General features: G+C 54.6%; 9 protein-coding genes across 9 annotated transcripts; 2 read left to right on the forward strand and 7 right to left on the reverse strand.

The window, feature by feature from the left end:
* Positions 1-3,513: 3,513 nt before the first annotated feature.
* On the reverse strand, positions 3,514-4,755 carry CONPUDRAFT_129522 (glutathione S-transferase C-terminal-like protein; the record flags this gene model as incomplete). Its single annotated transcript, XM_007774481.1, has 6 exons — positions 3,514-3,672; positions 3,728-3,881; positions 3,935-4,171; positions 4,221-4,273; positions 4,329-4,467; positions 4,584-4,755. 6 exons carry the CDS (start codon positions 4,753-4,755, stop codon positions 3,603-3,605), a joined length of 825 nt encoding a protein of 274 aa, XP_007772671.1. The 3' UTR covers positions 3,514-3,602.
* Positions 4,756-5,554: 799 nt separating this feature from the next.
* Positions 5,555-7,552, reverse strand: CONPUDRAFT_168241 (glutathione S-transferase C-terminal-like protein). The gene is made up of 6 exons (XM_007774482.1): positions 6,697-7,552; positions 6,437-6,555; positions 6,313-6,365; positions 6,014-6,250; positions 5,794-5,947; positions 5,555-5,737 (listed from the first exon to the last, which is right to left on the reverse strand). The coding sequence occupies exons 1-6, from the start codon at positions 6,862-6,864 to the stop codon at positions 5,668-5,670; spliced, it is 801 nt and encodes a 266-aa protein (XP_007772672.1). The 5' UTR covers positions 6,865-7,552; the 3' UTR covers positions 5,555-5,667.
* A 115-nt stretch (positions 7,553-7,667) lies between these two features.
* On the forward strand, positions 7,668-10,230 carry CONPUDRAFT_129529 (fimbrin). The gene is made up of 8 exons (XM_007774483.1): positions 7,668-7,782; positions 7,842-7,995; positions 8,060-8,200; positions 8,262-8,734; positions 8,791-9,501; positions 9,619-9,878; positions 9,945-10,030; positions 10,093-10,230. Exons 1-8 carry the CDS (start codon positions 7,706-7,708, stop codon positions 10,129-10,131), a joined length of 1,941 nt encoding a protein of 646 aa, XP_007772673.1. The 5' UTR covers positions 7,668-7,705; the 3' UTR covers positions 10,132-10,230.
* A 31-nt stretch (positions 10,231-10,261) lies between these two features.
* Positions 10,262-11,248, reverse strand: CONPUDRAFT_84416 (uncharacterized protein). The gene is made up of 3 exons (XM_007774484.1): positions 11,179-11,248; positions 10,750-11,083; positions 10,262-10,661 (listed from the first exon to the last, which is right to left on the reverse strand). The coding sequence occupies exons 1-3, from the start codon at positions 11,238-11,240 to the stop codon at positions 10,287-10,289; spliced, it is 771 nt and encodes a 256-aa protein (XP_007772674.1). The 5' UTR covers positions 11,241-11,248; the 3' UTR covers positions 10,262-10,286.
* Positions 11,249-11,726: 478 nt separating this feature from the next.
* On the forward strand, positions 11,727-14,174 carry CONPUDRAFT_62727 (SET domain-containing protein; the record flags this gene model as incomplete). Its single annotated transcript, XM_007774204.1, has 8 exons — positions 11,727-11,988; positions 12,042-12,187; positions 12,277-12,469; positions 12,529-12,674; positions 12,732-12,935; positions 13,007-13,193; positions 13,276-13,407; positions 13,474-14,174. 8 exons carry the CDS (start codon positions 11,727-11,729, stop codon positions 14,172-14,174), a joined length of 1,971 nt encoding a protein of 656 aa, XP_007772394.1.
* Positions 14,175-14,364: 190 nt separating this feature from the next.
* Positions 14,365-15,632, reverse strand: CONPUDRAFT_157530 (DnaJ-domain-containing protein; the record flags this gene model as incomplete). The annotated part of the gene is made up of 4 exons (XM_007774485.1): positions 14,365-15,082; positions 15,138-15,298; positions 15,375-15,389; positions 15,456-15,632. 4 exons carry the CDS (start codon positions 15,630-15,632, stop codon positions 14,365-14,367), a joined length of 1,071 nt encoding a protein of 356 aa, XP_007772675.1.
* A 398-nt stretch (positions 15,633-16,030) lies between these two features.
* Positions 16,031-17,625, reverse strand: CONPUDRAFT_76037 (uncharacterized protein; the record flags this gene model as incomplete). The annotated part of the gene is made up of 9 exons (XM_007774248.1): positions 16,031-16,075; positions 16,141-16,287; positions 16,521-16,578; positions 16,633-16,729; positions 16,929-16,955; positions 17,158-17,182; positions 17,230-17,305; positions 17,362-17,393; positions 17,605-17,625. 9 exons carry the CDS (start codon positions 17,623-17,625, stop codon positions 16,031-16,033), a joined length of 528 nt encoding a protein of 175 aa, XP_007772438.1.
* Positions 17,626-18,378: 753 nt separating this feature from the next.
* Positions 18,379-21,265, reverse strand: CONPUDRAFT_168246 (uncharacterized protein). The gene is made up of 4 exons (XM_007774486.1): positions 21,232-21,265; positions 20,747-21,155; positions 20,369-20,552; positions 18,379-20,198 (listed from the first exon to the last, which is right to left on the reverse strand). The coding sequence occupies exons 2-4, from the start codon at positions 21,088-21,090 to the stop codon at positions 18,633-18,635; spliced, it is 2,094 nt and encodes a 697-aa protein (XP_007772676.1). The 5' UTR covers positions 21,091-21,155; positions 21,232-21,265; the 3' UTR covers positions 18,379-18,632.
* A 195-nt stretch (positions 21,266-21,460) lies between these two features.
* Positions 21,461-23,832, reverse strand: CONPUDRAFT_168247 (uncharacterized protein). The gene is made up of 6 exons (XM_007774487.1): positions 23,792-23,832; positions 23,495-23,735; positions 23,379-23,438; positions 22,346-23,305; positions 22,131-22,253; positions 21,461-22,067 (listed from the first exon to the last, which is right to left on the reverse strand). The coding sequence occupies exons 1-6, from the start codon at positions 23,821-23,823 to the stop codon at positions 21,909-21,911; spliced, it is 1,575 nt and encodes a 524-aa protein (XP_007772677.1). The 5' UTR covers positions 23,824-23,832; the 3' UTR covers positions 21,461-21,908.
* Between the last annotated feature and the right edge of the window lie 1,096 nt (positions 23,833-24,928).

Below are 24,928 nucleotides of genomic sequence, written 5' to 3' on the forward strand. Positions count from 1 at the left end.
AGGAGGTCTCCGGCTCGTTGCTTACAATGTCACCTTGCAACAACGAAACAGGCTGAATCATCGCTGCTCGACGGCCGCCAGGACATACGAGGTCTTGCTGCAGCCTGCTGTTTACCCAAGGTTGCCACGCAAACAGGTTTGGTTTCACTTGGTCTCTTCGTCATGGTATTCTGGTCACTGCCAAGCTCAGTCAGCGGTGACGTATACAATGACCCATGCGCTCACTGAATAACACCCATAGTGACCCACAGCCATTCTCGGATCCCCCCGAGAAGCCTCGTATGGACGCGCGTTTCGTGGGTTTCCGAGGGAACGTCACCGCACGGTTATGTTAGAGGCTAAACAAACCGAGTCCAGGTCGTGAGTGTTTCGGTTCAGTTCTTGGTAACATTGCGATTGATGATGATTAACTTTTTGTCTGACCGTGTCCTCGAAACTGGATGTGCTCTTAGGCGGCAATGTCTTCGTCACCGAGACACACACAGACCATGACTACAGTGTGTTCTTCAGCGAAAGACCGACTTGCGTATATACGCTTGCAACTCGTTTCCGCAGTAGTAGTATGCGGGATATCTCAGCGCGGTTACGCGGCGTAGAATATGTCCAGAAGGTCTGTCACAACAGGTATAACCTTTCCAGTCCTCTTTGAGCTACGGGCTCAGCTCGCTATGATCCATATTCAATCACATGCTTCTGGACATGGAGATCATCCGTGATACTCCGTACGCCTTGGAGGTGTAAGTATACATGAGTTCGCTGTCGCGATGAGGACAAATGTCGGGACTCCAGCGCGTACGGCGTTCTAGCGCTAGCGGGACCGCGCTCTGCATAGCATGCTTCTCACCCGCTATTCTCGATGTTACCAGTGGATGTTCACTTCTTCTGTATGGACGCCGGTATGTTATTTTTGTACTCAATCGCGAAGCAGCCCTCGCCCGCGCGGACACGACAAGAAACGAACATCCAAAACCGACCAATGTGCTTCGAGTTCGCGAAAAGCGCCGAGAGAATCAGCCTCTGAACCTTATCCTTCTTATTATCGTGCAAGACCCCTCCTGCGGATTGCCATCCGCTCGCAGCGGCGACGATGCCGACGATTGCGGTTGTATGTCGCCGGAAGATGAAGAAGCGTTCGGCGATCCCGTTGCTCGGTTATCTTGGCGCGGAATGATCGATCCTTGGATATGACCAGTCGACCATGCCCAAGCTGGCTGTCTCCATTGCAAAAGGACACTCAAGCCCTGGAGACTGGAGATGAACAACGTCGGGCTGCGCTGGCTCCGACAAAATGAAACGTCGAGGCTTGACAGAACCACACAGGTCAGGTGTGCCTATCCTTTTCTGTGTTCCGGTGCATACTTGACATACCTGAACTTGAATATTAGCTAGCAGGATTGTGCTTGCTCGCGAGCAATTAGCACGGGCCTTGAGATAAATCCCGCTTGGACGTTGATTCCCGTGGCCGATGGAACAAGTTAATTGTGTACACCGTGTATCCATCCCGCGACGCTTTAAGCCATCAGCGCCGATACACCGAACCGAAGAAGAGATCATACCCCATTCTCCGAGGTGCACCGATTCAGCAACGTTTCATCTCGTGTGGAGAAGATAGCTATGTATACCTGATCTTCGTACAGTAGTATCTTGTTTTGACCGATGTTCCAGGATATCTTCACCGCACATTCAGTTCGCTCGTTCGCCACCGTTTTCTTGGCGATACCACGTCACGATATCAGCCTCTGAAGGCTGGCTGCGCCGCCTCTTCTGCTCTGTGAGAGTCTAGCTCAGATGCGCCGACTCCCACTCGTTTCAGGGCTATTGTTGCTTGCCTCCGATATGCATATGGCATCAGTGGCCCAAACCGCCCAAGCTAGCTACATTGCACGAAGAATGTTCACCGGTGCTCCACCTTCCCTTCTCGTTTTCTTCGAAGAAGAAATGCGCTCATATCGTACTTCCAGAAGAGAAGCATTCACGCAGACGTCGCGGCGCTGGCAGTGCGGCTCTGCGACGATCGTAGCCGCCTAGCGGCGCATCGTGGGTACCCTTTGGCGCTCACACTTTACGAGATCGAATGTGCCTTTACGACCGTCGAGAATCCCAGAATACGACCTTTCTACTCGCTGTTCTTGAGATCTTCAGATTAGGGGATCGCGGGCAATGTGCATCGACACCCTGAGCGTCTCCGTAGGCGTCATGAGTCCGTTGGGAGGACGGGTACCTCGTTCATGACGCGCAAACGCGGATGTTTGCGCTTTTCATATGATCCCGCGCAGCGAATCGTGTTGGCAGCTTTTGAGGTACCTGTCGTGTGATCATGCTGGTCCGTGGACGAGTACGTTCTCGTGGATCTATATACGTTCTTGGGGCGTTTTCTCCCTTTCTGTCCACGGTTCTTGAGTACGTGCTATGCTATGGTTATCTTCACGTACTGTACATGTTGCCTGAGGTTTCATCCTTGTACAGTCTCGAACCGGGGCCCAATTTATAGCTGTGAATGAATCACCCAGCGTTCAAAGCTAAATAATCTGATGTTACTCACATTTCATTAGAATACTCCCAAGTGAGCCGCCGTTATCTGCAACGTAAGATACCCCTTGTGTATCTGAAATAGTGCTGAGGTTAGCAAGAGGCCAAGTGTGGCTGAGGACTTGGTAGAAAACCAAGTCCTCAATCACATTTAACGTCGTACTTGAGTTTAAATTATGTCCTTGATATAGAAATGTCGTGATGTAGGGGATAGAAAATATCAGAGGGCTGTTCTGAGGATAATATCGATGGGAAACACGACGATTCGACCACCTTATATCTCGTACACGTCGTCCATCGCGTTGCTCAGCACAACACTTAGTCGACAGTGCATTGCCTCAGTGCATGGCCATGCTATGCATAGGTAAATATGGACCACATCCTAGGATCCGCGTCCTAGTACTGCTTTCTATACATATTGAACGCTGATCAGTCGCTCAACCATTGGATACAGTCGACTGCTGTGGCGGAACCGCAGACATGCATCGTATGGCTTAGGCACTGCAATGGCAGGGGGAAGACGACCGGAGAGAAAGACCAGTTTTAATATAGAAAGGTACCATTTTGGGAACAAAGCAATGATTGGAGTCGAAATGTCATGCTGTGTCTCTAGTTAAGAGAACGCGTATTCCTTTGTCGACATATTGACAGCCGTTGACTCGATTTGTATAAAGGCAATGTTGGCAGCGAAGTCATTAGAGAACGGTCTCATCGTCCTGTGCTAGTTGAATCACCTTTGTTTTTAAATTTCGGGTCCGTGAATGTGTCTTTGGTGTGGCGTGTGTTCAATCTTGTTTCTAATTACATGATTTCATCAGCACTGGTACGAGGGACATGCTGTGCATACTCTCCAAATGGCTGAGCAAGTTCGATATATCTGGATTTATTGTGGCGCAAGTGCAAGCAACCATGTCCGCAGCGAAGTCGAATGTCTTTTTGGCCGTGCAACAGACGCGTTCCTATCGAACCTTTTGACTCATAGTGGTGGTAATGAAAAGTATCGTCTAATTTTTAAGACAAAGGTACTATACATTGTAATTTTTTGTTTGAGAATGTCTCCCCCTTTTACGTTTTTACGGCAGTGCTCTCCCGGAATTGATCGCGTTGGCTACCTGACTCGTATTTGGCCGGTTCGAAGCGTACCTGGAAAAGGTATAATCGCCTCTTCGATAGCATGAAAGCTCATCAGAACACTTACCTCAGGTAGGCTTGAACATAAATATCATCTGTACTGCATGTACATCTGAACGCAGGATGCTCCAGTAGCCTTTGCACCCACGCCGAGAATTTAGGCGTTTGGGGCATTTCAAACCCACGATAATGGGTCAGCACGTTATTCGCGCGGAATATCCCTGCACAGCTAGTTGATCAGTTGAGATTAGATAGAGAGTCAACTGAGCCATACACGGTCCAACCATGGCGTCCGCATAGCCAAGCTCGCCACCTTCCTTCCACATCCCTGTGCCGCCTACTTCACGTTCCGCACGCTCAAAGAGGCTGGCGAGGTGTTCGAGTGTGTCGACGAACTCTTTTCCGTGGTCGATCTGAGCTTGTTGATCTTGAGATTGAAGGTACCGGTAGAAGGCGGGGACGAGTGTGCGGGAGATATGGTCGGCCTGCAGACGAACAAGGGCGCGCGCATCTGCAGATACATGTGCACAAGTTTGTTGCAAGAATATGGACCTGCTTACATGCGTCCGTGCTGGGAGGGAACAGAGATCGTTTCGTCGTTGTGGACGCAAGACTGACGACAGACATTAGCACTGCGAGACCAAATCAAAGGCGATCATGCTGCGCACTCCTCAAGATAGTCCATGATCACTGTACTCTCGTTCAAAGCTCGCGGTGGCGAGAAGCTGTTCAGCCGTAACGCAGGAACGAGTCCTTTATGTGAGAGCTCCACGAGCTCCTTGGGCTTCTGATAAGGATCGACTTCATCTGGAGTCCACAGATAGTCAGCATGCTGAGAGCACGCCACAACGACGAATGCTCACAATACTGCACAGCAGAAGTTGTCAGATCAACACAGTCCATAAGACATATCCAGTCACCACTTGCCTTGTACGATATACCAAGGTACTCAGCAGCCACCCACACTCTTTGGACGAACGGACAAAACCAGCTCCCGAAGAGGACGATGTCGCTGTCGGCTGCGTGCTTGTTGACCGTTTCCAAGGCAGGCCCTGTCGCCTCGCTGGGATAGTCCTTGTCCGCTCCGACGGTCATTGTAGGACTCATGCAAGAACAAGAATACGATTCAGAGTCAGATCGTTCGCTTGGGAAAAATAAGTACTAGGGGAAGTTCCGGGATGACGTCATACTACTATCTAAACATCCCACTGCTCGACTCCGAGTCAACGGCTTGAAACTACGTGAAAGTTTCTTAGCCTGCGGCAGAATTGCATATTGCCGCATTCTTCGTAGAGCGACGTTTGCTCTCCTGATCAGCGCACGGACTGCAAATAGGTAGGTGTGCTGTATATCGCAGTTTAATCTCGATGCACAGCTTGATGCGCAGGCGCTGCCGGTGTGGCGGGACGCGTGGGGCACCAGCTGAGTCGGGTACCTTGCGGATACCTTGGGAATTTTCGGGCGTGGTGGAAGGGATCAGCGTTGACATCGTACTACTTAGTCCTTTGATATTCTTCTCGGAGGAGTTTGTTAACCTTTCTACTCAAAACCAGTGCTGGTTTTGGCTTGACTTGAGCTATTTTGTTTTCTGGCAGGAGTTCGGCATGCTGATGCAGAAGCAAATCTGAGGGAAAGGGTGTGTAGAAATTATGTCATGAATAACACTCGGCTGAGCAGTCTGCTAAATTAGCGTTTGGATTGAGAAGACTCGTTTAGAGACTAGCTTACGAGACCTCACAATACGAAGTAAAAAAGGTGGGATAATCACTTCAAAGGCACAACGACATCGATCGGGCCGTTTGAGTTGCTGCACCATATATATGATAAAACCAGCCTAGTTGTTACCGAGGGATACACGGAGAAACGACGCGAAAAAACTTTGATACGAGTCACCGCTGTTACGTGTAATATTAATACATCTTCGAAAGAAAAGAAAAGTAACATGAGGAATTATTCTCAGCACTCCGCCTTTATTTTGGCTCATGGGACGCTTCCATTTCTCGCCCTCTACGGAAACCCTCTCCCAGACGTGGTCGGAATGGCGACCTGATTCGTTTTAGGTCGGTCGTACGCATAACTACCATGGAAAACAGTTACGCCGTCCACAACAAAAGGATGTTCTGAACAACCCACCTCACGTAAGCTTGGATATAGGCGTCGTCCGCACTGCATGTGCACTTGAATGCAGGGTGCTCGAGCACCCTCTGAACCCACGCTGTGAACTTGGGCCCTTTAGGCATCTCGAAACCGCGATAATGGGCTAGCACGTTGGTCACTCGGAAGATCCCTACATGCAGGAAAACCTGATGTTCAGTGGCGATCCGTTCCACATAACTCGGACTTGGAGACTTACACGGCCCAACTAGAACGTCCGCATACCCGAGCTCGCCGCCCTCCTTCCACAGGCCCGTACCACCGACCTCGCGCTCCGCACGCTCGAAGAGCTCGGCGAGGCGCTCGAGCGCGGCGACGAACGCGTGCTTGGTGTCTACTTGTGCTTGCTGTCCTTGGGCTTGGAGGTGGCGATAGAACGCGGGGACGACCGCGCTGCAGATGTGGTCGGCTTGCAGGCGGACTAGGGCGTGTGCGTCTGGGGAGTTATAAGACATAGGCCAAAGAGTCGGCCGGTAATGAGAATGAGAAGCTGCTTACATGTGTCTGTGCGGGGAGGGAGGAGAGACCGTTTGGTCGTCGTTGCCCCGAGGCTGACGATGTTGTTAGTTGTGTGGCTCGGAACTGTCCCAGCTGAGCCGGAGATCAAGTACTACATACTCACCCTTCGAGATAGTCTACGATCACTGTGCTCTCGTTCAGACCCCGCGCGGGCGAGAAGTTGTTCAGTTTAACCGCAGGAACGAGTCCTTTTGGTGAGAGCTCGAGGAGGTCCTTGGGTTTCTGGTACGGATCGACTTCATCTTAATACGCCCTATCAGACTTCTGGGAGGATGCGTTAAAAGTGAATGCTTACGGTACTGTGCAGAGGGGGGCGTCAGACTCAATACATAGATGAAGCTCCTGTACTGCTCCTGTACTTACCTTATACGGGATGCCAAGGTACTCGGCAGCTACCCATGCTCGCTGAACTGATGGGCAGAACCAGCTTCCGAAGAGGACGATGTCGCTGTCGGCAGCATGTTTGCTAACTGTTTCCAAGGCGAGCCCTGTAGCCTCGCTAGGGTATTCTTCGTCATTTCCAGAGGCCATCGTTGTAGACGTTGAGAGATTGAGACAAGGGATCGCTCAGCTTGCTGGAAGTACATATAAGAACGCTTGGGAGTTATGGAAGCTTGCTGGATAATACAATCCTGACATATGCCTCGAATGTTGCTCGAAAGAGCACATAGGAGGGAATAGGTCGTGCGAGGCCAAACGTTCCTTCGGCACGTTTCGGACCCGCTCATTGGTGGGGCTATGAATGAATGAGCCGATTCGGTCCGACCTCTGCGTGGAACAGTACAGTTGCCCTCGAAGACCGCAGCGAGAGCCAGTCGCCGCGATACCAGCTGCTGTGGACTGCGCGCAAGACCGTTGACTGGAGAACGGATAGGTGCGCTGCGCATGTGCATCGCAGTAGGCTCGGTGCACAGCAGCATGATCCGAGTGGGAGAAGTAGGCCCAAGATAACGAAACCCCAGGCCCACGGAAATTAAGAGAAGCTAGTAGATTTAGGCTCTGATAAAATTCTAGAGGAGTCAGCTATGGCTCAGAGGATCCTAATGTCTTACGGAAACACGCGCTCCGAGAGCCAGTCTTTGTCATGACAGAACATGAGGCAGCGACCCCTTTGCCCTTAGACTCGTCCGCGGCTGGCTGCGGGTGGGCAGAATGAAGCTCGAGAGGCGATATATAAACCACAAATCCCTGAGGATCAGCTCAAGAAAACAGATCGTACAGCCCAAGCGCAGTAAGGATGGTGATGGTTACAGCCACGCGCAGCCCCCCGCCGTCTCCCGCTATAGCCAGCAGGTGGCGGCCCCAAACAAGCCTAAACGTGAAACACCTCTCCCCATCACCACCACCTACGCTCTCGCCGCGTCCGCCCCCCATGCAGGCCATACGACTAGCGAAGAAGTACCCCGAAGTCTCCCAGGATGAGATGTTCGATCTCATAAACCGATTCAAGTATGTCATCGTCCTATTGTGTGTAATCTAACCACGCGCTGACTGAGCGGTCTCTGCAGCCAAATCAACACCAACACGCCAGGACAGGTCGACAAGGCCGACGTCCTCCAGGTGCTCCAGAAACAGGGCGAGAGCTACGATCAGGCGCGCGAGACGCTCAAGCACGTCAGCGTCGACGCCAGCGGGAAGGTCGAGCTCGAGGACTGGGTGGAGGTGCGCTTGCTCGTCCCATGATGTCATCATCACCCGTCTCACAGATTTCGCTGTTGGCGTGCAGCTCAACGTCAAACTACGCTCGGCCAAGTCGTCTGGGCTGCAGACCAAGGCTGGCAAGGTGACGGTGCAAGGATCGAACGCGAACGTCAGCCATACGATCAACGAGGATGAGCGGAGAGAGTTTACGAATCACATTAACGGGGTGCGTCTCTCTTCACCCTGTGTATGATCCCCAACCTCATCCTGCTCCCGCCCCGAACCAGGTCCTCGAAGCCGACCGCGACGTCGGCTCGCGCGTGCCCATCCCGACTGACACAATGCAGCTCTTCGACGAGTGCCGCGACGGCCTGATCCTGTGCAAGCTGATCAACGACTCCGTCCCGGACACGATCGACACGCGCGTGCTCAACCTCCCCTCGGGCAAGAAGCCGCTCAACAACTTCCAGATGACGGAGAACAACAACATCGTCATCACGTCCGCCAAGGCCATCGGCTGCTCCGTCGTCAACATCGGCTCGTCCGACATCGCCGAGGGCCGCGAGCACCTCATTCTCGGTCTCATCTGGCAGATCATCCGCAAGGGCCTGCTCGCACAGGTCGATATCAAGCTGCACCCCGAGCTGTACAGGCTGTGCGAGGAGGGCGAGACGATCGACGATCTGCTGAGGCTGACGCCGGACCAGATCCTGCTCAGGTGGTTCAACTACCATCTCAAGGCCGCGGGCTGGAACAGGAGGTACGCGATCGCTAATAGACCGATCAGGGCATGATAAAATAACGCATACACTGCAGAGTCAACAACTTCAGCCGCGACGTCTCCGACGCGGAGAACTACACCGTGCTCCTGAACCAGCTCAAGCCGGACGTGTGCTCGCGCGCGCCGCTGCAGACGCGCGACGTGCGGCAGCGCGCGGAGCAGGTGCTCGACAACGCGGCGGCGATCGGGTGCCGCAAGTACCTCACGCCGTCGTCGCTCGTGGCGGGCAACCCGCGGCTGAACCTCGCGTTCGTCGCGAACCTGTTCAACACGTGGCCCGGGCTCGAGCCGCTCGACGAGCAGGAGGCGAAGGACTACGGGGCGGTGGAGGACTTTGACGCGGAGGGCGAGCGCGAGGCACGCGTGTTCACGCTCTGGCTGAATTCGCTCGGTGTCGAGCCGGCGGTGTTTAATCTGTTTGAGAATCTGAAAGACGGGCTTGTTATTCTGCAGGCGTTTGACCGTGTGTTGCCAGGGTCGGTTGTCTGGCGGCGCGTGTCGAAGCCGAAGGGGGGCGCGGGGGCGGGGGCGGCGCCGGTGTCGATGATGGACGAGGGCGTGGACGAGGGGGATATCGGGGTGACGCCGAACCAGAGCACGTTGTCAAGGTTTAAGCAGGTCGAGAACACGAATTATGCGGTGGACCTGGGGAAGCAGAACGGGATGCATCTCGTGGGCATTCAGGGCGCGGACATTGTCGACGGGTCGAGGACGCTCGTGCTGGGGCTAGTGTGGCAGCTCATGCGGTGCGTCTCTCTTTCATATCTTTAAAAAGAAACCTCTCCCAAATCCATTCTATCCGCTATCCACTTTTCCTTTTCATTTCTTGAAACATCACGCTGACCGCTCGAACCCGCCCGCAGACTCAACATCACGAAAACGCTCACCGCGCTCTCGGGCCAAGGCCGGCCCATCAGCGACCAGGAGATGCTCAAGTGGGCGAACGCGCAGGCGGCCAAGGGCACACTCGGCTCGCGGCCCGTGCGCTCGTTCAAGGACCCGGCGATCGGCACGGGCGTGTTCTTCCTGGACGTGCTCGAGGGTCTGCGTCCGGGCGTCGTCGATCCGACGCTGGTGCTGGATGTGGCGCAGAATGGGGACTATGAGGATAAGCGGCAGAATGGTGCGTTTTTTTTTGAGGGTTTGAGGGAGAATGGTGGGCTGATGAGGTGGGGTTGGGGTGATGTAGCTAAACTTGCGATTTCGATCGCGAGGAAGCTGAATGCGCTTATTTTCCTTGTGCCCGAGGATATCGTTGATATCCGACCGCGTCTGGTGAGTTTGAGACCATGTCTTGTTTAAGTGTGTGCTGACGTCGATTTTCCCTCTTTTTCCAGATCTTGACTTTCGTTGGCAGTTTGATGAGCATCCAGTAGCTGTTTTTGTGTTTATGCGCTGCTTTTTGTATCTGGACTTGAAGAGGTGAATTTGTGTTAGCTAGAGAATGTATTCATTGTGCAATCACTGTGTCCCGCTGAAGCAAAGATCCCTGCATACTATAAATTAACCAAACTAAAAGTACAAGCAGTGTCTACGACTTCCCAGCAAACCGGCTCCAAAACCCTTTCGCCTTCGTTGCACCAACAGCAGCCCCGGTCTCCCCGCCAGGGACCTTGTCGACGTACTTGACCTTGACGCGCGAATGGCTGCCGTCTATCTCGATGACGTCGCCGAGCCAGTCGCCCTCGCAGAGCGCGGCGATGTCGTCGCCGACGAACCAGCGGTTCGTGGCGCCGACCTGGCTGATGGGGGCGCTGTGTGCGCTGAGGGAGGCGCCGAGCTTGACCCAGCTGCGCTCGGCGGTGATGGTGATGAGGCCGGTGAAGGTGGTGGGGATGCGGATTGTGGAGGAGGCGTTTTTGAGGGTGATGTGCAGGGTGTAGGGGTGGGTGGGGGTTGGTGTGCGCTGTGCGCCATGTGAGTGTGAACATGGGTATGGTAGGTTGGGGGACTACGATTGGAGAAGGGGAAGAACGCGGTGCAGAAGGACTCACGATGGCGAGATTGGCCATGCCGTGGTCGCACGACACGTCCATGCGCGTGCGTCTTTTCATCAGGCCCGCAGCCGCAGCCGCGCGCTGCTCGTCGCGCTGCGGACCGACGAGCGTGATCTCCGCGTCGATGTGGCCCATGCGCGCGGCGAGGCGGAGGTTGCGCCGGTCGGCCTCAGTGCTCTCGTCCGGGGCGAGCGGGGCGAGCAGCGCGGGCGGGAGGGTGAGGAAGGGGTTGATCGTGAAGTGGCCTTTGATCCAGTTGCGCTCGGCGGTGAGGTGCAGGAAGTTGGTGGGCTTGGAGGAGGGGAATTTGGTGTGGGTGGTGGGTGGTGCGCTGATGGCTGGTTGGCCCCTGTCTCCGTAGGCTGGCGGGGGCTGGTGATGATGCTGGGTGAGTTGGACGGACAATGGAGGGATTTGGTGGCGTACATCTGTGGTTTGCAGTCCACTCGGGCCTGCCATCTGGCTATCTGTTCCAGGTGCCGTTGCATGCTTTCCGCCCATGTTCTGAGAGGTACTTGAGTTAGTATCGAGAAGTTCGGCAGTCTGCAACGGGATTGCCGAGTCTTCGACTTTCTCTGGTGGGACAATCATGTAGTGAGAGGAAGGTAGACGGAGAGGAAAGCAAAGTTGTTATAGTCCTGTGTTGGACACTGCGGCTGCGGCAGGACAAGACCGGGAGCTGTGCTGGCATTGCGCTCGGTGAGAATGCGTCCTCGTCACTTACGCTCTCAGGAGAAAACGTTGTGTGCATTAGTACGGGTGGACGGCAGAAAGTTCGCTGGTGCATGTCCACGTCGTGTCTGGAGACAAACTGCTTGGAAATGATTTGTTTTCTCCTGCTCGGAAGTCGCCGAAATGTTTCAAAGCCCCTGACTTCCTTCCATCATCTTCGCCAGCGTTCAAGACACTTAGAACGGCTCCTTCTACTCTTTAGGTATTTCCTTGACGTGACTCGACCAAAATAATCGATCCCAATGTCATTCGCCGCACTCAAAGCAAAACGCCAGTCAAAGGACAAATCCTTCGTCTCTGTGCCCAACCCAGGACCCTCCGCAAGCGGCACGGCAGCACCAGCCTCCGAGGTCGCTGAGCACCCAGGTGAGCCTCAGCGCACAGTCGACACCTCGACCAAGTATGAGCATCAAGGCCTGTACAGTGCTCTCCCATACGCGCTCGAGGTCCGCTCGACCCCGCAGTGCGGCAGGGGCTTGTGGGCCAAGCAGGGCATTAGAGCTGGTAAGCAATATGCACTATCTTCGTTTCGATAACCCTCTTATACCAAGTTATAGGCACCGTCTTGATCTCCGTCCGTCCGCACGTCCATGTCCTGTCTATACCACACCTCGACACCGCCTGCTCGTACTGCGCGAATGCCGCTCCGAAGAACCCCCTGAAGAGATGTACGGGATGCCAGAGGGTGCGGTACTGCGACGCTGTAAGTGCTCGTGTCTCCATCGTTCCTCGACCACACCGAGCTGCATCATCAGGTCTCGCGGCACTCGTGAGCTCATGCTATTTCTCTAGGAATGCCAGAAGAGCGACTGGCGCCTCCACAAGCACGAGTGCGGAGCCCTGCAGAACTGGGCCAAGGCGGCGCCTTCCGCCGATCTGGCCGTGCCCAGCGACGCCGTCAGGTGCATGGGACGCGCGCTGCGGGATAGACAAAAGAAAGGACCGGAGAGCGCGTGGGTGAAGGAGATGGACGCGATGCAGTCTCGTATGTGTTTTCTTCGTCGTTCCACAGCCCATAGGCGGGTTCTGACCCTTGGTTTCAAGACCGCTCTTCGCTGCACCCATCGTCCTTCGAGTCGCACACACACCTCGCCCACTCCATCGTCCGCTACCTCGGTCTCTCGTCCCCCGGAGATCTAACAGCGTTTGGGATTACCTCTGCTAGAGACTTGGTCGACCTTACCTCCCGAGTGAGTCCACCCATATCCCTACAGGGTCTGGACGGCGTCTGATGCTGCTGCGCGCAGTTTACCTCGAACTCATTCACGCTGGCCACACCCGCTCTCGCACCCATCGGCGTCTCCGTCTCCCCGCTGATAGCGCTCATCAACCACTCGTGCGACCCGAACGCCGTCGTCGTCTTCCCGCGCTCGTCTACCGCATCCACCCCGGCGAAACTCGAGCCGCAGATGCAGGTCGTGGCCATCAAGGACATCGAGCCCGACACAGAGGTACGCCGTGCCCACGTGCCGTATTACAATCACAACGAGAGGGAACGCTAATAGCGCTTGCGACCGCGCAGATACTCACATCCTACATCGACACGACGCTCCCCCAGCCGATCCGGCAGAGCGCGCTCAAAGAGACGTACTGCTTCACGTGCGCGTGCACGCTGTGCGCGCGCCCGCAAGATGCGACGACGATCGATCCGCGGAGCGCGGTGTGGTGCGCGCAGCGGTGCGGGGGTGTGGCGTCTGTTTATTCTGCCGGTGCGTTCTCCTTCGCCGTGTGAAGGCGTGTGGTAGCACTCGGACTTGAGCTTGAGATCTGACTCGCCCTTTTCGTTCGCAGGGGACGAGCTCGTCGTCGGCAGATGCAATACGTGTGGGTTTTCGGCCTCGATGACGACGGCCGAGTCGATTCTCGACGCGATCAATGTGAGCCAGGAGGGGCTCGAGAAGGCGACGGCGCTGCGAGACAAGGGTACGTGCCCCTTTGCCCTCTCAAAGTTGCGTTCTCGGTTACTGAGTTTCAATCCTTGAACCATAGACCCAGAAAAAGCCCTCCAGCTCACAACCAACCTCTCCGGCATCCTCACCGCCGCGGGCGCCCTCCCATCTACCCACCCCCTCCTCGCGCTCACAGAGCTGCACCTCTCCCTCCTCACCGCTGCCTTCTCCCTCGCCAGAGCCAGGTCGGAATCCGGAGAGAATGGCGATCCCGCCTCGGCAGCGTCGCAGCAGAAGCAGCAACAGGAGCTGCTAGACGACACAGTGCGCGCGTCGTCGCGCTACGTCTCTGGCGTGGCCGCTGTGCTGAGCCCCGGGCACCCCGTGCGCGCGATGGCGCTCGCGACGCTGGGGAAGCTGCTTGCTGTTGACGAGCCTTCGCCTGCTGCCGAGCCTTTGCCCGCTCCCTCGGTCCCGCCGCCGTCGCCGTCGGCCGGTACAGCGCTATCAGCCAACCAAGCGCAATCCTCCTCGTTCCCGCCGTCGGGCGAACGCCGTCTGCAGCTCGCGTGCGAGACGCTCATCCGCGCGCGGGAGGAGCTGCTCGTCGGCTTTGGGCGGCAGAACGAGGGCGGGGAGGTGGGCAGGGGCGTTAGGGAGACGATTGCGCGTCTGGAGCGGGAGCTCGGGACGTGGCGCAGGGGTGTGCGGGACGCTGTGAGGGATATGGCGCCTGGGGAGGTGAGAGCTGCGAAGGAGGCTGCTGCTGCTGCTTCTGAGCAGGGTGCGGTGAGGGTGTGAGGGTTGGTAGGTCGACTTGACGGGATACACACGTCGTATTATATTAAATCGATCGATGTTCTGGCTAGTCTACAAGATGACGAAATATAGCTAAACGCATATCTACCCGTGTTAGTTTAGACATCGCTCTACCAATCGCCATACCCCCCGTACGGTAAACAGCGTCCCAGCCCCAGCCTCTGTGAACGCATCAGCCATGCGCGCCCCACTGCGCAAGCCCCATAATCAGCGTAGCCGCACCCAGCGCGACGACCATCCGCCCAAAAGGGCTCGCGCGCGCGGCCGCGTCGTGTGCCGACTGCTGCTGTGCTCGTGCGCTCGATCCCCTGGGTGTGGCACCAGTCCCACCGCCGCCTGGTGGGTCGTTCGCGTACGGATTGTGCCCGTACGGTCTACCTGACCCAGGGCCGGGGGGCACGTCACCGCTGGCACCGCTCGCCCCACCGTGACTTCCACTTCCACTTGCACTTCCACTTTCAGCTCCGGCGGCGCGCTTCCCCGTCGCGCGCTGCACCCACGGGCTCGAGAACGGGTCGTGTGCCGACCAGGTGTAGCTTCCCGCTGTTGTCTGTCCCGGCGGCGGGCGGTAGTACTGGTACTTGTGCATCCGGTGCGTCTCGAAGACGTGGTCGTGTGGTCTGTGGTGCTGCTGCTGCCCCTGTCCCGGGTGTGGGTCGTGGCCATGGCCATGGCCAGTGTGCGTGCCGTCGTGCTGTTGTTGGCGTTGACGCTGCTCGTACGCCTGCTGTGCGCGCGCGTACGGGGGCGTGTACGGGTACCGAGGGCCTTGTGAGGGAGGAGGGGTCGTGCGCCAGCGGTTGGAGAAGGACGTGGATCGTGTGCGTACGAAGGAGGGTTCGGGCTGGCTGTGTGATTGTCGGGCGCGTAGTCTGCTGTCGAACTCTGATCTAATGTATAGGGGTGGTGTCAGTTGACCTGCATGTCTCCAAATGCATGACTGACAGAACAGAGAAAGAAAGAAGGGTGGAGAGGAATGGACACAGGACAAAGACAGCACACCTCTTCGCGTCGTTCATCAGCTCCCCGTACGCCTGATTCACCAAAACAAACTTGTCTCGCGACTTGTCATCCTTTGCCACGTCAGGGTGATACTTCTTGCTCAGCTACACGGTGAGTGAGAGGTGCGTGAGTCGGCTATTGGCATGTCTCGATGTGTTCGGAACGCGGAGACGCGCTCACCTCATAGAACTTAGCCTGGTGACATCATATTGCTGTCAGCCCACAGTCCGAGCGACAAGTACGCGCAGGCAAACACCGCACCTTGATCTCCACCTTCGTCGCGTCCGGTGATACCTCAAGGTCCTGGTAATAGTCCCTCGAAGTGGAGCAGCGTGTTGAGGAGTGAAAGCATCTGACAGCGTTGCCTAGCCGTGGATGCAGAGGCGCGGTCTTGATGCGAGAACACGACGATACCAGAGAAACATGGTTCAGCTTCATCGCTTTTTTCTACGAGCAGAGGCTATCTGGCATGCGCCGACCTGTGTCAAGTGCCCCTCCGGGATACGCGGTGTGGTTGGCGGAGGGAGCGGGAAGGAAAGGGCGAGGAACAATGTGAACTTGCTATTTTGGGCATTGCCCCTGACTTTTGGTTGGCGACCGAAAGGCTGCAAAACCAGACGTGTACAAGACGACCAGGATGAAACAAATGCAAACGAGGCTGACGCTTTCAGAGGGGAACATGGATTACTGGTAGCAATATCCCTAAGATTACAAGGCAACATAGCACTCGAAAATTCGAGGGTGGAACGTTTATTACAGCAATAAAGTGAATACAGTAAGGCGGGACACGGGACAAGGGTTTGACAAGAGGTCTAAAATACTCTTACAACGAATAGTTAAATATAAACAGAAAAGACGGTTATAACATTCTGAGCAAGGATCTACCAATTAAATAGGTTTGAAGAGCCCAAGGGAACTAAATAGAGACGAGAATTAAAAGACTGACCATATTACTAATGTGTGTTAGAGCGTTGACAGTGATATCCAGGCTCGTCCGCGTCAACGTTTCAACAAGCTTGATCCCCGCCAGTGTGCTCCCGAACAGGAGGCCCATTTGTTGACGCCCCTGGCTCGCTGAGAACTGATACTGGCCCTGCAAATGCCACAGTGCTAACTGTATCTCTAGCGACGCTAGTATCTCCATTGATATGAGTCTGATGATTTTGTCGAATAGAGAGGATTAGCCAAGGCCCTAAAACACAAGGAAGTCCAGTGCTGAGGGCCGAACTGAGAGCATTAGAAATATTCGCCGCTTCACTAGAACCCTATTGTAGGATTGCTTAGTGACATCTCCACGGAATACGAAGTCATCTTCGTGGAGCTTACCCAAGGGTATATCAGTGGTATGACACTTATTGTGCACAGAGCCTCATATGCGAACACCCTAAACAAATAGTTTTACTGTATATCAGCATAGGGAATGAAGACACACGCTTACCATACAAAGTACAGTAAACCTTGACCCATCAGCAGCTTCATTAATCCTTTCAGTTTTGGAGGGGAGCCGGATCTTCCGTGTTCTCTCAAGTGCACCACTGAACGGTGGACGAGCATTGCAATGAGCAGAAGCTCATATACGCAGATGAATGCATTGCCGATGGCATAGAAAATCCAAAATGAGGAATTGGGGGGAGATAAGGAAACACATTCCCGGATACCAAGTATTACTCCTTCTTGCACTGATCAAGGCAAATATTCTTCAAAGGAAAAACCGGGCATAACTGGGGTACGCACCAGTATAAGTGTAAGGCGGAAAAAGTGCTAAGACAGCAGTTGAAGTATATAACAGCTGCACAGCAATGAAAGCGCCGCAGAGAGAGACAACTACTTTTTTCGAGTTTTCGTAGAGCGCACAAACTCGGGCAGACATGACTCCTGTAATCCTTGCATCAGCTTAATGAGCAAAAATTAATTCCTGAAGTTACCCTGAATGACCATGATCAACACAACTGGGAGAACATACCCATATAAGATATCCATGATAGTACCTTGTGCACATGATAACCAAGCACACGTCAAAGAGAATCTGACTTACACCTGTAAAAACGGATTTGCCATCGGGCAGTTCAACATAACGGTCAAGCATGAGAAGACCGTGCGCATACTGACGTCTATAAAAGGTGCATCCATAGATATTCATGCAATTATACTTGAACTGCCTGCTTACTTTATCTGATAGTAAGATGGGGATCGTAAAAACTGCAGAGATGTCAATGCCTCCGAGTCGTGCAGAATCACGGATATAAAGATACGAACTAGTCCAGATTCTGATGGATGAACAAATAATCAATGTGTATGAAGTAGATGGGGCTTGTATCATGGCTTACAGAGGGACTAATAATCCAACGTAGCGAAGCTTGAAGATCTCAATTATTTCTGATGGGTCATTAAGAACGTGTAGGCCACTCACAAAAAGGTAACAGTATGACATGGTGGATTTTCGGTATTGCTAAGAAACCAAGACGACAAACATCATTATTATTATTCTGCAGCATCAAAGAAAAACAAATACACACCCATATCAGCGATATCTAATGCATTTCATTTTTAAAGACAGTTCTCGCGCTATATAGAGAATCTCAGCCTCACCTCTTGATCTAGGTCAAGCGCTGTTTGAAGGGTATCACAATTTTAATTTTATGGAAAAAGGTCAATGTGGCATATTTTGACTTGCCGTAGTTGTAAATGGACACAGCAAAAACGGCCACTACGGCATTAAATCCACTTCATCAGGAGCATTTAATGATTATAGTTGTTTACACTTGCTCACCAGCTAGGTAGCTATTTCCATGAAAATTGTTAAGATAAGGTATTAATATTGAAGCCGGGGAATTCGAGATGAAAGGCATATTGAGTGTCTGTCCTTGTTATGGACTCGGAGTTGGTTTCCATCAGCAAGTGCGTTCGCTGGCCTTTTATGCCTGAGCCCGCAGTGCGGTGTGACACTATTTTTGAACGGTTTCATATGTTAGAGAAGAAGATGTTTTGTGTTTCTGTCTCAGCCTCAATCATGATGACATCTGCTCAACCATCTCATCGTTTCAATCCAATATCCCCGGATCTCTTAGAGTCATCAACCACGAGGGAACAAGACTCTGACGAAAAAATGCAGCTAGAATGATGGTCACCTCGACGTCTCCCACTGTCAGGATGGGAGGTGCCAGATTACATGGAAACTTCCATGGCAGACATAGACTTTCTGATGATCATTTGTCAAAAGATGAAGGTGGTCTTGTACAAAACGACGATGGTTGCGTACAAAGTGAAGATGATTATGCCCAAGTGAAGATGGTTGTGCGAAAACGGGAGACCAGTATCTAGAAGCATTCTACCATAGGTCAATGTGCTCTTGACCAGCTCGGCCACTCTCCCACCAGCTGTTGCTAGGGGATTTGCAACTACAGAATCGCAAGCGCCCTTTAATATTTTCTATCCCGACTATGCAATATCCGATCCAGGTGTAGACTGCACCTCCCTCTCCCTCGTCAACCGCCCCTTCCCACGGGCATAATCGACAGAACCCCAATGACTCCTCGCCTCCTCGAACAGCGCCATGCTCCCGCTGTACACTTCCGTGAACCTCCGCACCTCTTGCCAGAAGCGATCAGCGGTCTCCTCGAAGGCCTCACTGCTTCGACCGTGATCATCACCATCCACCTGTTCACCAGCCCTGCCTCCGCATCCAAGAACGCTTCTGATGCCAGCGAAGAATGCATCGAGCACCGCGAGATTGTGTGCAACAAGCACCGTGTGCGCTGACATCTCGTGTGTGTGCAGCAGGTGGTGTAGATACGCACGTGTGAACGGCGGTCTATACTCCTCGTGTCTCTTGGACTCCGCATTCTCCTCGCCGCCGCCCTCGCTTGCGGCAGGGTAAGAATGAAAATCGACCTTACTATGTATAGTATGCCTCCTTGGCGTGCGCGGCGAGCACGCGATGCACGGACAAGTTGGTTGCGTCTCTTCTCCCGCCAAGTCGACGGCGGCGACGATATTCTTCGTATTTGTAGAATCGCACCTGGCAGCAAAACAATCCGCAAACCTCGAGAAATCGTTCGCGTACCGGTCCGCGTACAGATCATGCCCGATATCACGCTTCCCATCTTCTCGCACGAGCCCACCGCCCAGGGACAGCATAGACTGATCTCGGTTGAAATCGTGATCGTGATCGTGGGTTTGAGGCTGGGAATGTGGGGGCGCAGACGTGGGCACGGGGAACTTGAAATCGAGGGCGACGCCCCACCCGGCAGCCTGCACCGCCCAGGTGGCGTCGAAGACGTCGATCCCGACGTCGATGATCAGGGCGAGCACCTCGTGAGGGAGCTGTGAGCCCGTCGCGAGGCGTGGCTTTTGAGGCAGGAGGGGCTCGAGCGAGGCGCGGAGCAGCTCGTGCAAGGACGTTTCTGCACGCGAGGAATGGTGGCTGACGTCGTTCGATTGAGGGGGAATAACTTGCGTTGCGGAAGAGGGCAGTGGATTGGGTGTTGGCGCTTCTTTGAGAGCTGCTACTGCGTTTTCTGTGATCAGGGACGTTGCACCAAGTTTGTCTGTGACTTCGTCGAGCGCTTTCGAGACCTCGTCGTTTTCAGCTGCATCAGGTGCCATGGCCGCAACTGGGAGAGGTGCAGCGTGCCGGAGCGGGGCGAGATCGAACGCATACCCACACACGCCATCGTCGAGTCGTTTCAGGGGCTTCACCACCTCCGCGTCTTTCCCGTAGAGACGCTCCACGAGCCCGTGCGCGAACGCCTCGCGCGCTGCGATAGCGTGTCCACCCGCCATATTCACGAACACATTCAACGGGTGCGTGCTTTGCGAGTCCTGGGGCTGTGTTGCCGTCGACCCGGGGCGGAGAAGATCCGCAAGCCACTCAGCACTACGCTCGATACTCTTCGTGAGGCGCTTCTGCGAGTAAGGAGGCGGTGTGAACGGCGTGTCGCTCAGAGCGAACACGATGTCAGGTCGCGTGGCGCTGGTGTACCTGCGCCAGTCATCTAGCGTAACCTGTGTACAATCACATATAAGCGACGGGGAAAATCAACCTCCGTTTAGGACGATCACGTCACATCGAAAACTCAAAAATGATTTTTATGGGCGCCTGTAAACGGGCGCTTGCGAAGTGAAATGAAGGGAGGCAGGGGAAAAGGAAAGTGACGAAGTGAGCAGGCACAAACCTTGCGCACGCCTCTGACGCACTTGGCTGTGAGATGTTTCGGGCCATTAGGCGGCATCTCGCGCACATCGTGCGGATCCCGTATCGACATCGAGACGACGTGCTTGGCCTTATCAAAGCCCAAGAAGGAATGCAGCGGCGTGTCACCGCCCTGCAGCGTAGGTACCGGTGGCGAGTTATCTAAACTGGGTGGATTGGTCAATAAGTCCTCGTCGAGACACTAGAGCCAGAGAAGTAGATGCGGTGCAGGCGATGACATCGACGACGACGACATGTCGCGAAGGTGGATATGGTAAGGTGTCGCCAAGGTGTCGCGTGGCGTCCGGAAACCACAAAGCCGGAAACAACAAGAATACAATGTTCAGAGAACAGAACTCACAAGGACTCGAAAGGAACATGGACCCAGTGCACCGCCGACGCCGCATTGCAGTGGTCGCGCGACAGATGAGGCACGACGCCCCGCGACGTGCACACCAAGAATCCGGGTGTAGGCAGCTCAATCTGTGTACCTTCTTCTTCCGCAGCATTCGCCGATCCATCACTGTCTGCTGGATCCGTGTTCGCGTTCGTGTTTCTGCCGGCGCCATCATACCTGTGCAGCGTCAGGGTGCCCAGCCGCGGGCCAAACAGGGCGCCAGAGGGCAGAGGGGAGGCGAGATGGAACCTCAGAGAAGGAAGACGCATGTTTTCGGAGGCTCGGGACGGGTGCTTGTCTTGCGCCATGGCCGCGTGGAGGGATGATCGGGGAACGATGGAGCGTTGGGTTAGCACAAATGTTTAGTCGAGATCTACAACAGCCCGGTTTGGATTGAATTAGGGGCGGAAGATTAGCTTCATGATTGAGGCTATGTCTAGCATACTCACCTATTGGCTTGAGAACTCACTGCTTAATGGATATCCGCATCGAGATGGAGGGGAGGATGGAGGTGAGAGTGATCAAGACCACGCGCGTCTGCGCGTCTGCGAAAACCTGCTCCGGGAACCACGGAACTTGTCATCACGTGGTGTTGGGCGCTTACTCCACCTGCCGTGGCGAGTGAGCAGCCATAATTGTTTTGTTGCTTCTCCAGTCGCGCGCAGCAGTAAAACTGGGGTTTAAAATCCATTTATTCCATGTGTGTTTGTAAGATATAACGAGACGTGCAAAGAAACTCTGACAATGCTAGTAACTATAAAAGTAGATGAAACCGGTATAAGTAAATCATAAACGAAGAGGCAGACAATATTATGAACAATAAATCAGAACGGTCAGGAGTCGTAGCCAGAGATGAACGTGATAATGATGCAGTTATTATGGTTATAGTGTTGATGATGATGTACGAAACGGGAGCCAAAACATGAAACTTGAGCCTGCGGAAATAAATTATGCAGACAAGCGGTCGTAAACATCAAAGACAGACGTAAGCGGCCAGAAGCCACTCAAAGGAAATAGATATCAGCACCCTGCGAAATTCATAAACGAAACGAAAACAGAAACGAAAAAGAGATCAAAGATAGTATAAGTCGCAAGACCCTGGGTGTATGCGGGCGCCATTAGACGCTCAAGCCACACGATCCGCACGAACATGAATCACAGGACGCCAGCTGCCCTGCGAAATATGCTGCAGCTCGACGAGGTACAGGTCTTCCAGCCTGAGCCCGTCGTGCCCGCCGACCTTCCAGCGCAAATATTGTTCCGAACAGCGCTGGTTCTCGTGCGCCTGCAAAGGGTGAGCGTAGTAGTCAGTAAAAGAAACACTGATGCCTATGTCACCGATACCCACCTTGATTAACTCGCTCATCTTATGCGCAATCTTCCGTGCGAGCTTACGGCGCGACAAGGGCCGCTTCGGCGACCTGTCGTCCCGACCGGGCAGCTGAGACTCCCACTTGTCGTAGCCGGGCCACTACACACACAAAACACACAGGCGTCAGCATACGCGCACCAATAACACATAATAAAACCAAAAAAAAAACAGAATAGGGGAGAAACGCTCACATTAACACGCATCGTCTGATTCGTCTTCATCCCCCCCGTCACCTCCTCATCCGGCTCAGCCAGATTCTCAAGCTTCGCCAGCCTCACCCCCGCAACGCCCGCGCCAGCGCCGACCTCGCGGAACACGATCGACGGCTGCGGCGCCTCCTTGAAGATCCCGCCCCGCTTCTCGTAGTCGCGCTGGGGCACCTCCTTGAACTGCGTCGCCCGACTGTGACCCCGATTCCGATTCTGGTTCTGGTTCTGGTTCTGAGTCGACGGGAACCCATGGTACGCGCTAGGACCAGGCGATACAGGGCTGAGGCTGTGCGACACAAAGCTCTGCGGCGACGCCGCCGACTGGTTTGACGATGACGACGATCCACTGCGGACGTGGCCAAGACCCTGGCCTTGCCATTGCGAGTACCCTTGGCCGTACTGCTGCTGCTGCTGTCCGTGGTGTCCCTGTGGATACGCGCTGCTGCTCTGGGCGTAGCCCATCGGCACCTGTTGTTGTTGCTGTTGCTGAGGGTGGTGAGGATACGCGCCCTGTGGCGCAGCAACGGGGGCGGGCCAGCCTGTGTGGCTGTGTGAAGTGCTTGCGCCGGCGCCAGCACTAACACCAGCACCAGGAACAAAGACGGCGGGAGGGCTAGGCGCGACGACAGCGGCGTTTGGCGCGTTCCTGTGGTTGCTGACTTTGTAAAGGGGATCGAAGCGCTGTTGGTCGTATGTCATGAAGCGCTCGTGGAATGGGACAAGGGAAGATGAGGAACCGACCGGAGACTGAGACTGATGGGGTATGTTGGTCATGTTCGGCGTCGGGTTCACGGCCAGCGGGAGGCGACTGCTCGATGCTGTAGGCGGGTATTGATGCGTTTGTTGGTGTGGTTGTTGGGTGTGATGCGAGCCGTAAGGGTCGTATGGAAGTCGTTGGTTCCCGACTCGGATAGGGGTTGTAGGAGGTAAAGGAGCGTTTGGCTAGTGGGAAGTACAAAAACCAAAAAGTCAGCCAGCTGTCGTACTATGGGAGAATCCATTCGGAACTCCGTACTGGATATGATGGTTGATAGTACCCCTCCCTTTCCTGCCCAATGTCGCCGAAAGCGGGATACTATTGAGAGGCCGTCAGATCAAATACTAGACCGCAAACCGCTGGAATGAACTCACCGCCCCAGGCGAGGAATTCATCGCGTCCGGGAGATTGCCCGATGTGGCAGGGCGCGAGTACATCGCATCGACGGGTTGCAGGGAGATCGGCCCGCCATCGTGGACGCCACCTGACCCCGATTGCCAATGTTCGCGCATGTACTGGCGTTGCAGTGCGAGCTCGGCGGAAGCTGTGGTGGACGACGAGCTCCCGTTGGAGGAATTTCTGGCGGGGGACGTCTTCGGAGACGATCTGGTGTACCTAGTAGAAGGCCATGTCAAACGGCGACGCGCGGAACTCGAACCTCGAGCTCGTACTGGGGAGGGGTATGCGCAGGGACGGTGTTCATGCAGAGTCGTTGGGGGGCGGAAGGAGGAGGAGGCGGCGGGGATGATGTGTGGTGGAGGACTGGTGAAGCACCGCGTGCCCGCTTTTAAAGGTCTGCCTGTTGCGTCACCGCCTCTGCTCTCGAGACCTCGGATGTGCTCATTGGCTCTAATTTAGAAGCTTAACGCACATCAAAGGCGAAAATTGAGTGCCACAACAACTTCCAGTGCGTATAACGTACACCGATCGCACACAGAAGCTTCCGTTAGGAAGGCGGTCCCAAAAGGAGGGGACCACCCCTGAACGGTGAATATTGAACGAGGGACGGAGGAGGGGGGTCTCGTCCGAGCGGACGATCACTGCCATGTGCTCCTGCCAACAAACTCGCCGGAGTGGTGCCTGATACAGTACCGGGGCCGCGGAACGTTAGTGGCTCGGAGGCGAGGCAGACGAGCAGTGAACGACTGGAGAACGGTGCGTGCTCTGTTTGAATATGCAGTGACGACAGTGACCGGGCGGAGAAAAGGCGCTCGCACAGCAGCACCGGTTCACAGCCTCGGACTCGGAGAGTGGCGTACGCGACCAACATGGTTCTGGAGAACGATGGAGACCAAGAGAATGAGCAAAAGCAAGCGAAATGGATGCGAGAGGAGGCAACGGGGAATAGGCAGAGAGGGGCTCAGAAGGCGGGGACGAGTGAGCGGATGAGTACTTGTACACCGCGGCACAGGATGATCATGTCGAGATAACAACGATTGGAAACAAGGAGCACCTAATTGAAGTGACGTTCAGCATGGTGGATGACAATCATGAGAGCAATTCCTACGTCTAGAAGGAAGGGGGGCCTTGTGCAGCAGCCCAAAGTGCCGGATAGCCCGACGAGGAATGGAGAACGCGTACCGTCATCTATCCTCTTTCTGACGTTTGGATAGTCCCTTGACCTTAGTAGGACGTCCGGGAACTCGCGCACCATCTGCTGTATAGCTCCCACAAACTCACAGTGTCCTGGGGCGGCTTTGTGGGGAGAAGAGCTGGATTGACCACGCCAACGATGACGGCGACGAACAAGACGCAGCCGCATCAACGACGGCCTTGAGCGGCGGAGATGACTAAGCTATGCCGGCCGA

The sequence above is a fragment of the Coniophora puteana genome (genome assembly GCF_000271625.1).
Source record: "Coniophora puteana RWD-64-598 SS2 unplaced genomic scaffold CONPUscaffold_12, whole genome shotgun sequence".
Taxonomy (NCBI): domain Eukaryota; kingdom Fungi; phylum Basidiomycota; class Agaricomycetes; order Boletales; family Coniophoraceae; genus Coniophora; species Coniophora puteana.